Source organism: Palaemon carinicauda, chromosome 21 (genome assembly GCF_036898095.1).
Source record: "Palaemon carinicauda isolate YSFRI2023 chromosome 21, ASM3689809v2, whole genome shotgun sequence".
Taxonomy (NCBI): domain Eukaryota; kingdom Metazoa; phylum Arthropoda; class Malacostraca; order Decapoda; family Palaemonidae; genus Palaemon; species Palaemon carinicauda.
In genome coordinates this window covers 123,876,910-123,894,409 of record NC_090745.1, presented here as the reverse complement: position 1 = coordinate 123,894,409, position 17,500 = coordinate 123,876,910, and the positions used below count along the sequence as shown (strand labels likewise).

Below are 17,500 nucleotides of genomic sequence, written 5' to 3'. Positions count from 1 at the left end.
TTCCCTGAGTCCCTGGCGTCTTGCTAATCCATGTACCGGGTGGGAAGCTTATTCGTCATTTCTTCTTGTACGTGTGTGGGTATGTTTTCCTTACATCTCCTTCTATAGTTACTGATAGAGAAGTGGATAACCACTCGGAAAACAACAATCGCCCACAAATTTCCCAAACTAGAGTGTTGTGGTTGTCAGGAAAGGGGGAGTGGGTGGAAAGGGTTGTAACTGTGTGTATGCATATCTATCTAAATATTCAACCGATATTTTAGATGGGTCGCATTATTATTTTTACTAGCTAAGCTGCAACCCTAATTGGCAAAACGAACAAGGAAATTAATAAACTACATGAGTAATAAATAATTTATGTAAAAACATTTAAAGAGCAGTAACATTAAAATATATTTCTCATAGATAAACTATAAAAACTTTAAAAATTAGATGAAGATAAATCAGACAAAATAGTGTTCCCGAGTGTACCCAGAAAGCAAGGGAACTCTAATCCAAGACAGGTGAAGACCATGGTATAGAGGCTATGACAATTCCGAAGATTAGAGAACAATGGTTTAATTATGGTTTCATATTGGAATGTCCTTCTCCTAGAAGTGCTGCTTGCCATAGCTAAAGAGTCTCTCCTACCCTTACCAAGAGGAAAGTGGCCACTGAGCAATTACAGAGCAGTAGTTAACACCTTAAACGATAAAGAATTGTTTGGAGATCTCAATGTTGTCATGTGTATGCAGACTAGGAGAATATGGAAACAATAGGTCAGACTATTCTGTTTGTGTAGGCAAAGGAAAAATGAGCCGTAACCAGACAGAGGGATCCAATGCAGTACTACCTGGCCAGTCATAGGACCCAATAACTCTTTAGCAGTAGTATCTTAACGGGTGGCTGGTGCCCTGGTCAACCTACTACTGTAGCTCTTCTATAATAAACACCCTTTTTTCTATTTACAAGGGAACTACATAAATTTCGCATTCCAATTATTTAAGCCTCTTGGGGCAATAATTAAGCATCTCTCTCTCTCTCTCTCTCTCTCTCTCTCTCTCTCTCTCTCTCTTCCCATAACCCAGCAGACTAAACATATTCGTTAATGTCTAACCGTTAATAATCCCGGAGGAATTCGGCTGATGAAACGTTCAAGTGACATTTATACTTTTTTTACTAATTTATTTCTTCAGTTTTCGTATTTTTTTTTTTAATATGTGATTTTTGTAACTTTTTTTTTTGAATGATTGCTGGTAGTGCTAGTTCTCGTAGAGATATAAAATGTGAAAGTAGTATTTTCTAATAATTCTAGATATATTTAAACGCCAATATAACATTACATATAGTAATCGTAGAGTAACTAGTACAAACGTCATAGCTATATATATATATATATATATATATATATATATATATATATATATATATATATATATATATATATATATTACAACAACAAATGCAGCCGTTTCTAGTCCACTGCAGGACAAAAGCCTCAGACGTGTCATTATTCATGTCTGGCGTTTGGCCAGTTCTCATCACTACTACGCTGGCCAACTGTGGATTGGTGATGGGGAGCTTTTATCTGACCTCCGACAGCAAACCAACTTATTATAGATGGCCTTGACTAGTAGAGCTTTACTGATCATGGCGATACACAAAACCTTTCACCACGATAAGGTATCCTCACTCGGAAAGGGATATATACATACACACATACACACAAATATATATATACATATATATATATGTATATATATATATATATATATATATATATATATATATATATATATATATATATATATATATATATATATATATATATATATATATAGATTTCTATTCATGTAGAGATAAATGTGACAAATTCATATCATACAATGAAGAAAAAAACCAAGTATATGAATTAACTGGAGAAACATATTGATAGGTGTATATAAAATAATACATACACATAGATATATATAGTACCTGACAAATATCAGTCAGAATTCAAAAGTACTTGGTTCTCAATATATATATATATATATATATATATATATATATATATATATATATATATATATATATATATATATATATATATATATATACAGTATACACATACACACAAGAACAGTCGATCAAATGAGCATTAGCCCTCATCTGCTTCTTTAAAAAGACGAAAACTAGAGCACATATCTCAAGCATAATGACTGCATTATTTATAAATTAAAAAAAGAAAAATATGAGTTATAAATATAAAAAGAAACGAATAATATGCTATAGCTACAAATATCATCATTCTCCCGTGTCGTGACAAATAGCGTAACTCCGGGATCTAGGCGATGTCAGGCAGGGCAGCCGGTCGGGACTACTGTCCACCACAAAAGCCAAAGCATAGACTTTCGAAAGAAGGCAACTGTTTTATCACATACGAATGGGAAAAAAAGCACACTAATAGAAGAAGATACGCTGATCGGACTGTGGCGTAGAGAGATCAGAGTAACCGAAGCAGGTCAAAGCGAGAAATCAAAACAAAGTTGGTTGCCAAACAAAGCTTGCTCGGTAAGCCAGTAATGGGAGCGATGATTGAGGGCTATATTTAAGTAGTGGGTAAACTCATTTTATACTTTATATCTTTGGGTTTTACAAAACTGGGCATTAAAATAAGACAGAGGGGTAAGGATACCCTGACCTTTTCACCACGAAAAGGTCAGGGCCACCCATAATAGGTTGGTTTGTTGTGAGCAGTGAGATAAAAGTCTCCATCACCAATCCGCACTGGCTCCCTTGGTGGTGAAAATTGACCAAACTCCAGACATGAATAGAGATATGTCTGAGGCCTTTGTCCTGCAGTGAATTAGAAACTGTTGCATTTGTAGTTTTTGTTGAGTTTGTGTGTGAGTGTATATATATATATATATATATATATATATATATATATATATATATATATATATATATATATATATATATATATATATTATGTACAGTATATATTTATATATATATTATATGTATTATTGTGTATATATTTACATATATATGAATATATACATATCATAACTAGCTAGGCTACAACACTCGTTGGAAAACCAGGATGCTATAAGCCCAACAGGGAAAATGGCCCATTGAGGAAAGAAAATAAGGTTACTGATAGAATAGTGTGCCTGTACCCTCAAGCAAGAGCGCTCTAACCAAAGAGAGTGAAAGACAATGGTACAGAGGCTATGGCACTACATGTTAAAGATTCGAGTATGTTACAGATTTAGTTTTCGTATTTTCGAGAATGTTAGATTTTTTGATTACCAAGTCTCAACGATGCATGGAATTTACTCGATTTAATGACTACTGATATACTGATAACTAAACTACCTACTTGAATAAGTTAACCAAAAGATTTTATAAAGGAATTCGTCAATAAAACAAATTGTAAAAATTACCTGAAGATTTGCGCAAAAAATTACAATAAAATGTTAAAATTACTTGAAGATTTGCGCAGAAAATAACAGCAAATTGTTAAAATTACCTGAAGATTCGAGAAAAAAATAACAAATTGTTAAAATCACATGAAGATTTGGGCAGAAATTATGAAAAAATGATTAAAATTGCTTGAAGATTCACGCAAATAATAACAAATTGTTAAAATTACCTGAAGACTTGCGTAAAACATAACAACAAAATGTTAAAATTATCCGAAGATTTGCGTAAAAAATAACAACAAATTGTTAAAATTACCTGAAGATTTGCGCAAACAATAACAACAAATTGTTAAAATTACCTGAAGATTTGCGTAAAAAAATAACAACAAATTGTTAAAATTACCTGAAGATTTGCGTAAAAAATAACAACAAATTGTTAAAATTACCTGAAGATTTGCGCAAATAGTAACAACAAATTGTTAAAATTTCCTGAAGATTTGCGTAAATAATAACAACACATTCTTAAAATTACCTGAAAATTTGCACCAAAAAATAATCATAAATTGTTAACATTACCTGAAGATTTGCACACAAAAAATAACAATTTGTTAAATTACCAAAAGAATTGCAAAAGAAAAAGAATAAAAAAAAAAATAAATAAATAAGACGACCCGATAAGAAAATTAACTTTAGATCAAATATGGAAAAATGACTTAAGACCAACTTTTAAAAAAAAATATATAGAATATGCAGAGAAAGTTATCCAAAATGACAAATTTCGTAGATAATTTGTATTTTTCCTACCATACAAACCTTTGCTATTTCCATGGGGTAACATTTGGCGGAGCTGAATGACGAGCCATTAAAATTAAACGAGGGTTAACTACCCCCTTACTAATTAGCAGGGGTAGGGAAGGGGTAGCTAGCTACCCCTTCCCCCCTCACACACTGTGAATAGCTCAATTCACTTAAAGGTAGGACTTGACTTGGGGGTCAGGGCTGGCGGGTAACATTTGCGTAAATAGCAAAGGTTTGTATGGTAGGAAAAATACAAATTATCTACGAAATTTGTCATTTGTTCCGTAACCCAATACAAACCATTGCTATTTCCATGGGGTGACTTACCCTTAGGAAGGGCGGAAAGTCCCCAGCCTTCTGGCTTCGGCTTTACCCGGGGACTCCAATTCCGAGTTGTAGAACTCAAGGAACGGGAGTCCCTAACCCTCGCACGCTGTCATGTTTGACCATCGTGCGGCCTACTAGGATGTGTGTGAAGGAGAATAACGTGACTCGTCCTAGGCAGTTGACCTGGAGTTCTTTATTGTGGAACTCTAGGCTAGGACGTTCCCAATACCACCTCGTCAGGGTATGGGGGACGCGACAGTATTAAGGCTAATACTAGGAGCACAAGGAAGCATGGTTTACCTGCAGAGGTTGAGGTCAGCTGCGCAAAGACCTGGATGCTGCTATCCCCAAGAGAGGGGAGAATGAAGAAAGAAGTATGGGCCAGACATACTCTTTCATTCACGCAGACTAAAACCGGGTAACAATGCCCTCAACCTTCTGCTACTTGTCCAATAAGGAGCCTGAGGTTAGACCAGCTGTTGTGCAGCCACCACAGGACCGATAGAAAACGTATCGAGGTTCCTGTGGGTCACGTCCTGCAGGTAGTGGGCTGTGAACGTCGTCTGACGTTTCCAGACCCCGGCTTGTAGAACCTGCGTCACAGAGAAGTTTCTCTTGAAGGCCAGGGAAGTAGCATCACCCCTGACGTCGTGAGCTCTGGGACGACATGACGGAGGAGAGTCGGGATTCAAGGTGCTGCTTATCACCTTGCGAATCCATGAAGAGATGGAGTTCTTGGTGACCCTCCTCTTTGTCCTCCCTATGCTCACAAACAAAGCTTGCACATGAGGACGGGCTGCAGCTGTCCTTTTGAGGTAGCGCCTCAGACTCCTGACTGGGCACAGTAACAGATGGTCTGGGTCACTTGTTACAGAACGTAGACTCGTTACCTTGAAGGAGTGGAATCTTGGATCCGAAACCCCAGGGTTTTGAGTCTTAGCAATGAACTCAGGGACGAACTTGAACGTTACCTCCCCCCATCCCCTTGAATGGGCAACGTCGTAGGAGAGACCATGAAGTTCACTTACTCGTTTGGCCGCGGCCAACACGAGTAGGAACACCGTCTTCCACGTTAGGAGGCGATCAGACGCCTGGCGTAATGGTTCAAAGGGAGCTCTTTTCAGAGCCCTGAGCACTTGAACCACGTTCCAAGGAGGGGGTCTGACTTCCGACTGGGGCAAGTAAGCTCGTAGTTGCGTATGAGTAGAGAAAGTTCCAACGAAGAGGAAATATCTACTCCTTTCAGCCTGAAGGCTAAGCTTAAGGCTGAGCGATAGCCTTTCACCGCCGAGACCGAAAGGCGCATTTCCTCCCGAAGATATACAAGGAACTCCGCTATTGTTGGAATAGTGGCATCGAGCGGAGAGATACCCCTTCCACGACACCAACCACAAAAGACTTTCCACTTCGCCTGGTAGACGCTAGCAGAGGATTCTCGCAGGTGTCGAGACATCCTGTCTGCAACCTGTTGAGAAAATCCTCTCTCCGTGAGGAGTCGCTGGATAGTCTCCAGGCGTGAAGCCGAAGCGAAGCTACGGCCTTGTGGAAGATGTTGCAATGTGATTGTCTGAGTAGCTCGTGACGTGGAGCGAGTTCTCTTGGGGGTTCCGTTAGGAGTTGCAGAAGGTCCGGGAACCATTCCGCATGATGCCATAGCGGAGCTATGAGAGTCATGGAGAGGTTGACCGATAGGTTGGCCTTGTTGAGCAACCTTCTCATCAGACAAAAAGGTGGGAAGGCATAGACGTCCATATTGTCCCACCTGTGTTGAAATGCATCCTGCCAGAGAGCCTTGGGGTCCGGGACTGGAGAGCAGTAAAGGGGCAGCCTGAAAGTCAAGGCTGTCGCAAACAGGTCTACAGTCGGGGAACCCCACAAAGTCAGGACTTTGTTGGCTATCTGAGGATCCAAAGACCACTCGGTACTCACTATCTGCGTCGCCCTGCTGAGGCTGTCGGCGAGGACATTCCTCTTGCCAGGAATGAAGCAAGTTGACAGTGAGATCGAGCGGGTTTCAGACCATCTCAGAATCTCTACTGCAAGATGGGATAGCTGCTGCGAGAAGGTACCTCCCTGCTTGTTGATATAAGCCACTACTGTGGTGTTGTCGCTCATCACCACCACGGAGTGGCCCGCCAGGATTTGTTGGAACTGTTGAAGAGCCAGAAAAAACGGCCTTCAATTCTAGCAGGTTGATGTGGAGGCACCTTTCCGATTCTGACCAAAGGACTGAGGCTCTTTGGTTCAGAATGAGGGCCCCCCACCCTTGATTTGACGTGTCCGTAAACAGAGTCAAATCTGGGGGGAGGACGAGAAGATCTGCTCCTTTCCGTAGGTTCTCATCGTCCAGCCAACATCGAAGATCCGCCCGTTCCGAAGGTCCTATGGGAACTAGGAAGTCCAGGGAATCGTTTCCCTGATTCCATCGTGACTTCAGCCGCCACTGGATGGATCTCATCCTGAGGAGGCCGTTTGGAACAAGACGAACCAAAGACGATAGATGGCCTAAGAGACGTAACCACAGTTGGGCTGGAAGCTCTTCTCGTCTGAGGAAAGGTTCTGCTACCTTCCTCAGCCTTGCTATCCTTCCGTCTGATGGAAAGGCTTTGTGGAGAATCGTGTCTAGTTTCATGCCTAGGTATACCAGTTTCTTCGTAGGGCACAGAGAGGATTTCTCGAGATTTACCAAGATCCCTAGATCTTGGCAAACTTCCAGAAGCCTGTCTCGGTGTCGCAGAAGGGTCGACTCCGAGTCTGCCAGGATTAGCCAGTCGTCCAGATAACGAGGGAGACGGATGCCGTTCCTGTGAGCCCACAACGAGATCAGAGTGAACACCTTGGTGAACACCTGGGGTGCCGTGGAGAGACCGAAACACAGCACTTTGAACTGGTAGGCCTTACCGTCTAGGCTGAATCTTAAGTACTTCCTGGAAGACGGATGGATGGGGATCTGGAAGTACGCGTCCTTCAGATCCAGAGTGCCCATAAAGTCTTGTGGTCTCACTGCAAGTCTGACCGTGTCCGCTGTCTCCATACTGAAACGAGTTTGTATGACAAACTTGTTTAGTGCTGAGAGGTCGATGACCGGTCTCCAGCCTCCAGACACCTTCTTTACAAGAAAGAGTCGACTGAGGAAGCCTGGGGAGCCATCGTCGACCTCCTGGAGAGCATCCTTCTTGAGCATGGTCTCGACTTCTGCCGGGAGGGCCAACCCCTTTGGTGGTCCCAAGGCATAGGAGTTCAACGACACTGGATTCGCTGTCAGGGGAGGTAGAGATGTTGTGAACGGGATGCGATACCCTTGACCGATCACAGAGACCGTCCAAGGGTCGGCCCCGAGTTGCTGCCACCTCTGCACGCAACTTTTTTAGGCATCCCCCCACAGGTGGACACGCGGGAGGACTGCCACTCCCAGTGTTTGCGACCTTTGCCGCTTCCTCTAGGAGTTCTACCCCTAGAGGACTTGCCACGTCTTGTCTTTCGGCTGAAAGGACTGCGGCTTAGACACGCTTGTCTTAGCTGCCGGAACCTGCTTAGGTGTCTTGCGAGCCTGCTGTTGACGTTGTTGTTGAGGGGCTGGAGGTTATAGGGCCGAGATGTCAGGGCCCTTTGGAGGAGAGAGTCCTGGTTCGATCTCCTCCACCTCTCAGCCGTCTGCTCAATGTCACGAGGCTCCAGTAACTCCCCTTCAAAATTAGAGGAGTGTCTGAGCCTGCTGACGTCTGCAGTGGGGATCTTCGGATGGCACCTCTCGGACACTGAATCGCGTCTTTTGAGGATCATGTTGGCCCACAGGTTAGTGACCTGGTGGGCTAGAAACTCAATAGAGCGAGAGCCCGAGAAGAGGAAGGTCTCCAAAGCTTTCCTATTGCTCTCCTTGGACAGATCCTCGGATCGCAATAGGATGCCCAGAGACCCAAGCCAGAGATCAAGCCACGAAGTTGCCTGCATGGCACTTCGCGACTTTTCCCAGGTTTTGGGTCTCTGACGCTGCAAACGTCACCTGCCGGGTAGAGAGCTTCTCGAAAGAAGTTCCCTTTGCTAGTTCTTCCATGGAATGATGGAGTGGGAGAGACATGCAAGACTCCCCGTCGATCTCGAAATACCTCCTCTGTTGGACTAGAGGAGGTGGGAGAAGTTTGAACCCGGCAGAAGAACGTCCTGAGGAGGCCAGACCGGAGAGTTGAGCTTTGACCTTGTCTCTGGCGCATTTCCCCCCTTTAGACCAGGGCAAAGCCACACTAGTCTTGGGGGGCTTCTGGACACCAAAGACCTCGTCAAGCACAGTGTCTTTCCCCTCGCGAGGGGCTGTCTCCGGATCCTTGATTTTGTTGAGCTCCCTCATCAATCCAAGGACCTGCCAGAACGCATGTTCTGACTCGCTGTGCTCTCCTCTTGGTGGAATGGCAGCTAAGTTTCCCATCCCCAGGAGGTCTTCTTGGGGACATCTGGTGCGCAGGCGTGCGGGCGTTGGCTGGACAGGAACAGGAGATTCCTTGGGGAGCGTGGGCGCGTAGGAGCACGGACTCCAGAAAGAACATGTGCGCGCATGTGTGAATGCGCGTAGGCACGCAGGAGCGCTGGTGCGCGGGCGCTCAGACTCTTGACTAAGTCCAGAAGCGCAGGAGAACGTCGGCCAGAAGAGCGCGTTTAGCGAGCGCCCTTCTTAGGGTCTGCAGGAACCAAGGCATGCGGACGTGAAGGGCGAGCTGCAGAAGATCGTGGGCGCGGTTGCGCCAAAATAAGAAGGCGCTCAGCAATAGAAGGGCACGCAGGCATCAATGGGCGATCAGCAGAGCGGAAGCAAGGCAAAGGAGAACCCTTGCGTTCATCAGGACCAGGCGAGCGTGGGCGCACAGGGCGCGCATCAGGCACAAGCACAAATGAGTGCTTGCGCGCGGGCGAGTGCTTGAGCGCAGGAGAATGATGGTGCGCAGTGCGCGCATCAGGAAGGCGCTGGAACTTCTCTGGAGGATGAGAGCGCCCAGGAGAGAGCTGGCGAGCAGGAGATTACTGGGGCGTTGGAGAGCGCTGCAACTTCTCAAGAAGATGAGAGCGCTGGCAAGCAGGAGATCGCTGGCGCGTTGGAGAGCGCTGGTGAGCAGGAGATCGCTGGCGCGTTGGAGAGCGCTGGCGAGCAGGAGATCGCTGGCGCATTGGAGCACGCTGCAACTTCTCTGGAAGGTGAGAGTGCCCAGGTGAGCGCTGGCGAGCAGGAGAGCTCCCAGGTGAGCGCTGGCGAGCAGGATGGCGCCCAGGTGAGCGCTGCCGAGCAGGAGAGCGCCCAGGTGAGCGCTGGCGAGCAGGAGAGCACTCAGGTGAGTCCTGGCGAGCAGGAGAGTGCCCAGGCGAGCGCTGGCGAGCAGGAGAGCGCCCAGGTGAGCGCTGGCGGGCAGGAGAGCGCCCAGGTGAGCGCTGGCGAGCAGGAGAGCGCCCAGGTGAGCGCTGGCGAGCAGGAGGGCGCCCAGGTGAGCGCTGGGGCAGGAGAGCGCCCAGGTGAGCGCTGGCGAGCAGGAGAGCGCCCAGGTGAGCGCTGGCGAGCAGGAGGGCGCCCAGGTGAGCACTGGCGAGCAGGCGAGCGCCCAGGTGAGCACTGGCGAGCAGGAGAGCGCCCCGGTGAGCGCTGGATAGCGCCCAGGTGAGCGCTGGCGAGCAGGAGATCGCTGGAGCGTTGGAGAGCGCTGTAACTTCTCTGGAAGATAAGAGCGCCCAGGTGAGCGCTGGCGAGCATTGGCGAGCAGGAGAGCTAGAGCTCCATTGCACGCAAGCGAGCAGGTGGCGCGCAGGGGAACCCTGCGTAGGCGCCCAAAGCACGTCAGCAGCCAGGAACGGCGAAGGGAGGTCTGGTAGGTGTAGGGGATCGCGAACGATCCGCAGGAAGTTGCAGTGACGATCCTCTCCAGACGAGACGGATCCTCCACAGGGGAGGAGACGAAGATCCAAAGAGGCGCCTCCTAACTCCCTTGTAGGGAGAAGGAAGACCTCTCTCGCGCAGAGGGCGAAGCGAAGGCGCCCTCTGGGTAGGAAGACGGGTCATCCGTCCTCTGAAGAGGAGTCTCTGTGGTGAAACTTCCCTCACGGGGAAGAAACACATGCAGGAGAGACCGTAGGACTCCACTGCCCCCCCGAAGGAGACCGAGCCTTCCGCAACAACAGCAACAACAGCAGCAGAAGGCCTCCGAAGAGGAGTCTCTGTGGTGAACTTTCCTCACGGGGAAGAAACACTCGCAGGAGAGACCGGAGGACTCAACTGCCCCCCGAAGGAGACTGAGCCTTCAGCAACAACAGCAACAAGAGGCCTCCGAAGAGGGATCTCTGTGGAGAGCTTCCCCCACGGGGAAGAAACACTCCTGCAGCTGCTCAGCCCCTTGAACGTAGCCGCAGATGCAACCGCTCAGCCCCAAGAGCATAGTTGCACAATATAAATTAAGGTAAGAGAAGTTTCCCCCGAAAGAGAAACTACTCAAAACCTGGGAAAGGAACCTCCCTCGGAAGGGAAGTGTCCCCACCCAAGGAGGCGAGCCTCCTGCGAGTTCTAAGATGAACTGAGGAGCTGTCGATATCACGGGAGGACTTCCAGGAGGAGAGACACGCCCCTGACGAAGATCCAACCCACAAGACAGCTCTGCTTCGTAGACCCATAGGCAAACGAACAGCAAATCATTAACTGTGAAAAAAAATGAACAGTAATTAGTTAACATTCATTCCCCCGGGAAGACTCCGAAGAGGAACCCGAGGGAAAAAACCCAAGAATTACATAACGGGCAAGCGCCCTCCACCTCACCTATACTCATGGGAAGGAGGGGGGTAGGGCGCTGGCGAAAGCTGTAACAAAACAGAATTAAACAGTTACGCTATGCCATTAAAAAAGTTCACTAAAAGTAAGAACGAACAACCCCGAAGGGAAACGTTCTACAAACTGAAGTTAACAAAAAACAATTAGATTTATAACAAGTAATAAAAAAATAATTGTAAAGCACAGCGTTGCAACTCCACCCGCATAGAGGAGTTATGTAATAATTATAGTAAATGTAGTAAAGGTGAACGAGCTCCAGGAGATCGTGAACCATGAACTACTACTTAGAGGCCTGACTGCCGGCGGCCACACGGAGATATCGTACATACACACACAAGCGTGAACACTGAAAAGGAAACTTACTGATTTCTATACTAAGATATATACGTAAACATAAAATATGTTACATATATATATATGAGTACAAGAAATGTAAGTAGTTAAGTAAAGACAAAACAACAATAATGGCTGGCCAAGCGAGGACAGGAACGGAGACGTCCGATCACTGTCCGAGCCAAAAGTGAATTGAGCTATTCACAGTGTGTGAGGGGGGAAGGGGTAGCTAGCTACCCCTTCCCTACCCCTGCTAATTAGCAAGGGGGTAGTTAACCCTCGTTTAATTTTAATGGCTCGTCATTCAGCTCCGCCAAATGTTACCCCATGGAAATAGCAATGGTTTGTATTGGGTTACGGAACAAACTAACATTAAAACCTACTTAAAAAAATTTGAAAATATGATAAAATGGAAAGAAATCAGACCAAAAACAGATATCTATCCAAAAAATTTATTAAAAAATCAATAGGAAACAAATTGTTTGGAATACGAAAAAAAAGGAAACCATCTTTGATAAACGCGTAATAAATTACACAAATTGAACAAAGCTTCGGTTAAAAATTAACTTGATTACTCGCACGTAAAAATTACCCTGATTACTCGCACCCAAAAATTAACCTGTTTACTCGCATGTAAAAATTAACCTGATTACTCGCAAGTAAAAATTACCCTGATTACTCGCACCCAAAAATTAACCTGTTTACTCGCATGTAAAAATTAACCTGATTACTCGCAAGTAAAAATTACCCTGATTACTCGCACCCAAAAATTAACCTGTTTACTCGCATGTAAAAATTAACCTGATTACTCGCAAGTAAAAATTACCCTGATTACTCGCACCCAAAAATTAACCTGTTTACTCGCATGTAAAAATTAACCTGATTACTCGCAAGTAAAAATTACCCTGATTACTCGCACCCAAAAATTAACCTGTTTACTCGCATGTAAAAATTAACCTAATTACTCGCACGTAAAAATTACCCTGATTACTCGCACCCAAAAATTAACCTGTTTACTCGCATGTAAAAATTAACCTGATTACTCGCACGTAAAAATTACCCTGATTACTCGCACCCAAAAATTAACCTGTTTATTCGCATGTAAAAATTAACCTGATTACTCGCACGTAAAAATTAACCTGGGCTAATACTAAAACAATCTTAACAAAAATGAACACCAAAAAGAGGAAAAAAGCAATCTTATTCAAAATTAACACCGAATAGAAAATGTAATCAAAATTAATAAAAATGTACAAATCTAATCAAAATAACAACAAAAAGAGGAAAAAACTAAATCTTAATAAAAATTAACACCAAAGAGAAAAAGCAAAATTCTAATAAAAATCCTCAACAAAATGAAAAAAAAATGCATATTCTTAAATCAAAATTAACACGAATCAGAGGAAAACAGCACAATCTCAATTAAAAAAAAAAAAAAAAAAAAAGAATATCAGACCATAAAAACATCCAAAAAACACAAACAAAAGCAAGATGTCACACTCACCAGTCCATCGCATGTGGATATGGCAACCCTGGAAGAGGTGTGGTTCGCAACGTACCCACGGTAGTGGCAGGAAGGACGGGTCCCGACCACCTGTAGAGACGGAGTGGTGGTCTGGGCACCTCCCCCACCCCGGCGTCGCTCCACGACGGCGTGTGGCGCCAAGAACTGTCTGCTGGGCCGTAGCGAGACCTGCCAACGGGCACAATCGCCAAGAGAGAGAGAAAGAGAGAGAAAGCGTGTGTGAGACAGTGAGCCAATGGGTTATGTCCGAAGGGGTAAACAAGAACATTATTTTGGCAGAATGACAAGCTTGATGAAAGTGAACATTTTAGTGAATGGAGAAGATAAAAAAATGCATAACAAGATATTAAAAAAAAAGAATTATGTATTCAATGGATTTCTTTAACTTCGGTATATTGAAGTCAGATGGAAAATTGAGGTATTTTAACAGTTCATGCTTTTACAAAAGTATTCATTTGAACATTGCAAATTACAAAATAATACTAATTCTTATTGGTTTATATAAATAATTAAATAAATATGAAGGCATTAAACATATTTTCATAAAGTATGTATATATATATATATATATATATATATATATATATATATATATATATATATATATATATATATATATATATAAATGGTTTCACTTAAAAATATATCTATAACTACTGAAGAATTTGGTAAAAAAGGATATAAAGACCTCAAGTTATCAATATCTAACTTAAATTCTATAAAGATACACAAAAAGGGTTTAGAAATAACAAATATATCAATTCAAAACTAAAGGCTTATTCCATTTAAGAAAAAAAAGAAAAAGGAAAAGAAAGCTTTATATCTACACATTCAATCTCTCCTTCCCAAACTTACTATTTAAACTTGTCTACCTGATTCAAAGAGAACACCACTTAGCGGTGAGGGGGGGGGGGGGGTAGCGGTGGGAGTGTTTACTGCCAACAGTGAGCCTGGAGTAGTGAGCTATAGACAATAGCCTACTGAAGACTCTTAGTAATGTCGCTTACTGCCTTTGCCTTTTACCTTTTATTCTAAGGAGTTGTTTAACTTCTTTTACTTTGCTTCAACTTAAGCTCTTTTGGCAACATTATCATAATTTATCATTATTATTATTATCATTATTATTGTTATTATTATTATTATTATTATTATTATTACAGCTCTAATTGGGAAAACATGATGGTATATGCACGAGGGCTCCAACAGGGAAAATAGCCCAAAGAGGAAAGGAAATAAGGAAACGAATCGAATAGTATACCCTCAAGCAACGTGAATGTGAATCTTGTTTTTCCCTAAATAATAATAACTAGAGAGACACTAAGTAGAGTGCAGACCTCCGCCGTAGCGGCTTATTTCTCAACCTTGTGCTCGACCTTGACCTTGACCTTTCACCATAACATGTATCATATGGCATGGATTTTCATACCCTCAAATATGAACCAAGTTTGAAGTCTCTGTGACAAAGATGTCCAAACTTACGGCTGATTACGTGATATGGAAGCATTGCTCGTCTGTAACCTTGACCTTTGACCTTCCAAAATTTAATAATTTCCAGTTCTCCGTAAGTTTCATTACTTTACGATTTAAATTTTGGCCGTATGGTTGATGACCGGAATTTGACCATTTACTTGACTTTGACCTTGGACACGACCTAGACCTTCGACCTTAACATGTATTGATTGGCGTGGATTTTCAAACACTCAAATATGAACTAAGTTTAAAGTCTCTGTGACAACGATGTCCAAACTTATGGATAAATATGTAAATTGGACATTTTGCTTAACCGTGACCTTGACCTTGCACAATTTAATCGTTTCCAGTTTTTTACATAACAGTTAACCCCTGCAAGTTTCATTACTCTAAGATTAGAATTTTGACCAAGAAGGTGTTCACTAACAAACACACAAACAAGGTTTAAAACAAAATCTCCTTACAACTTCGTTGCCGGGGATAATAATAATAATAATAATAATAATAATAATAATAATAATAATAATAATAATAATAATAATAATCTACTCAAGAATTTGTCAAAATTATACCCTGAAAAAATTTCACATCAAAAAGGTAAGATTATGCAGGATGCAGATTCCCATATTTCCTTTTTTTTTTTTTTTTTACTTTCTCGATGGAAAACAGTTATGTGCAGCTTAATTAATTAATCATCTAAAAGTATATCACCCAAGGATGCAGAAGACGTGGTTCTGATATATGTGTAATTCTGAAACAGGGGTCAAGATGACCTTGGCCAACGTTTTATTGAACAGTAATAGAATAAGCCAAGTTATGAAGAGGTTTAATAACTGAGAAAATAAACCAAAAACTATAAATAATAAAAAGGCCGCTTAATGCAAACTGGCAGTGCAAACTCTATATTTAGAGGAATATAGCTTCTTAGTATTGTTGTGCGTGATATTATTGAAGGCTATTACAATTTTATCTTTACTATAAAAATACAAAATAACTATATATATATATATCAAGTCAATCTTAATAAGCTATGTAATTTCCTAGGCCATTTTCTTCCTTTTTATATTCATTTCCACTACGAGTAACTAACAATATAACAATTGATCTACAGATAACAATAATAACAATCATGTTTAACCTTTGAATTTATCCCTTTATGAGAGAGAGAGAGAGAGAGAGAGAGAGAGAGAGAGAGAGAGAGAGAGAGAGAGAGAGAGAGAGAGAGAGAGTTTTACAAGCAGTTACAAGGATTTTGGATGTCTCAAAGATCAGCGGAGACTCCATTTGCTCTTTGGTAGAGGGATTTATTTCAGACATTTAGAGAGTTCTTATGATCTTGTCTAACTTATTCTTGAACTCATTTACCGTGTTACTGTTTACTACATCCACTAGTAGTCTATTCCAAGTATTTGCTATTTTGAATAACGAGAGAGAGAGAGAGAGAGAGAGAGAGAGAGAGAGAGAGAGAGAGAGAGAGAGAGAGAGAGAGAGAGAGAGAGAGAGAGAGAGACTGATTGATTGATTTAAAGTTTTCTGGCTTTCTGACATCGAAGGTCATTGACGCCGATATAATTTATTATATATAAAAATAAAAGAATATTCAATTAAAAGCATAAAAGTTAAGACGTCATTGTAAAAGTTAAATAGTTTCCAGAAGAATTGCTTCTGAAATAAATCTAAAAACGCTGCTCGCATAGTAGGACACATCATGTCCAAGAATCTTGGCAAAGATGAATCTGCCATCCTCACTTCGACCCTCCAACAGATATCTATTTCTTAAGTTGTTATCATTGGGGCATTCGGTCAACAAATGCCTCACTGTTAAAGGTACCAAACAGTCGTGGCAATGAGAGAGAGAGAGAGAGAGAGAGAGAGAGAGAGAGAGAGAGAGAGGAGAGGAGAGAGAGAGAGAGAGAGAGAGAGAGAGAGAGAAACTTACCTGGTGTTCTTTTCCATCCAGAGTAACAACATAATGGAGATCGTGGGTCTCATCATCGATGTGGGCGCTTCGTCTGGTCCTAGTGTGGGCGTCGTGGGTCTGGTGGAGGCGGTGACTCAAGAATCCACCGTCACGGTCCACCCGCAAGGGCGTGATGACTTCGTAGGCGGCCAGTGATGCCGCGTACTCCGCTGTCAGATCGAATAGAGATAAAAAAAATGTTAGCTTTGGAATTTGCTCTTCACATTTCTCTCTCAATAATAAAAATTCAACCAAAGTAATTTTTCTTATTCCATAATTTTCATCTGTAAATTTACACCATTCATATTTCCTGTTTCTTCAGTTGTTATTTCTTTTCTGAAAACTTATTCTAAATACTTGGGCGTTGGGATAAATAGAAACACATAAATTGAATATCCCCATGAACAGGGTTGGACAATTCACGACATCTCTCAGTAATTACTTCCCACGTTTCTTAAATATTTTCTGTAAATCTACTATTTCTGGTACTTGTCCTTTTACCTTGTCACATTGTCTATTATTATTATTATTATTATTATTATTATTATTATTATTATTATTATTATTATTATCATTATTAATTGCTGTTGTTATTGTTGATGTTGTTGTTGTTGTTATTACTTGCTAAGATACACCCCTAGTTTGAAAAGCAGGATGTCATAAGCCCAAAGGCTCCAACAGGGAAAATAGCCCAGTGAAGAATGAAAACAAGGAAAACTCCAAGAACAGTACTTAACAATTAAAATAAAATATTTTAAGGACAGTAACAACATTAAAATACACATTTTATATATAAATTATAAAAACTTTAACAAACCAAGAGGAAGTGAAATTAGATAGAATAGTGTTACAGAGTGTACCATCAAGCAAGAAAACTCTACCACAAGACAGTGAAAGACCAT

At 42.4% G+C, this 17,500-nt stretch overlaps 1 protein-coding gene across 4 annotated transcripts in view; it reads right to left on the bottom strand.

Annotated features, from left to right (window-relative positions):
- Nucleotides 1-17,500, bottom strand: part of LOC137615476 (A disintegrin and metalloproteinase with thrombospondin motifs 6-like) — a 438,455-nt gene that overhangs the window by 203,782 nt on the left and 217,173 nt on the right. For all 4 annotated transcript variants that reach the window (XM_068345383.1, XM_068345386.1, XM_068345384.1 and 1 more), the window contains exons 3-4: nt 16,578-16,768; nt 13,148-13,336 (exon numbers count right to left, since the gene is read on the bottom strand). In XM_068345383.1, coding sequence (XP_068201484.1) covers nt 13,148-13,336; nt 16,578-16,768 — 380 coding nt within the window. The remainder of the gene's footprint in view (nt 1-13,147; nt 13,337-16,577; nt 16,769-17,500) is intronic.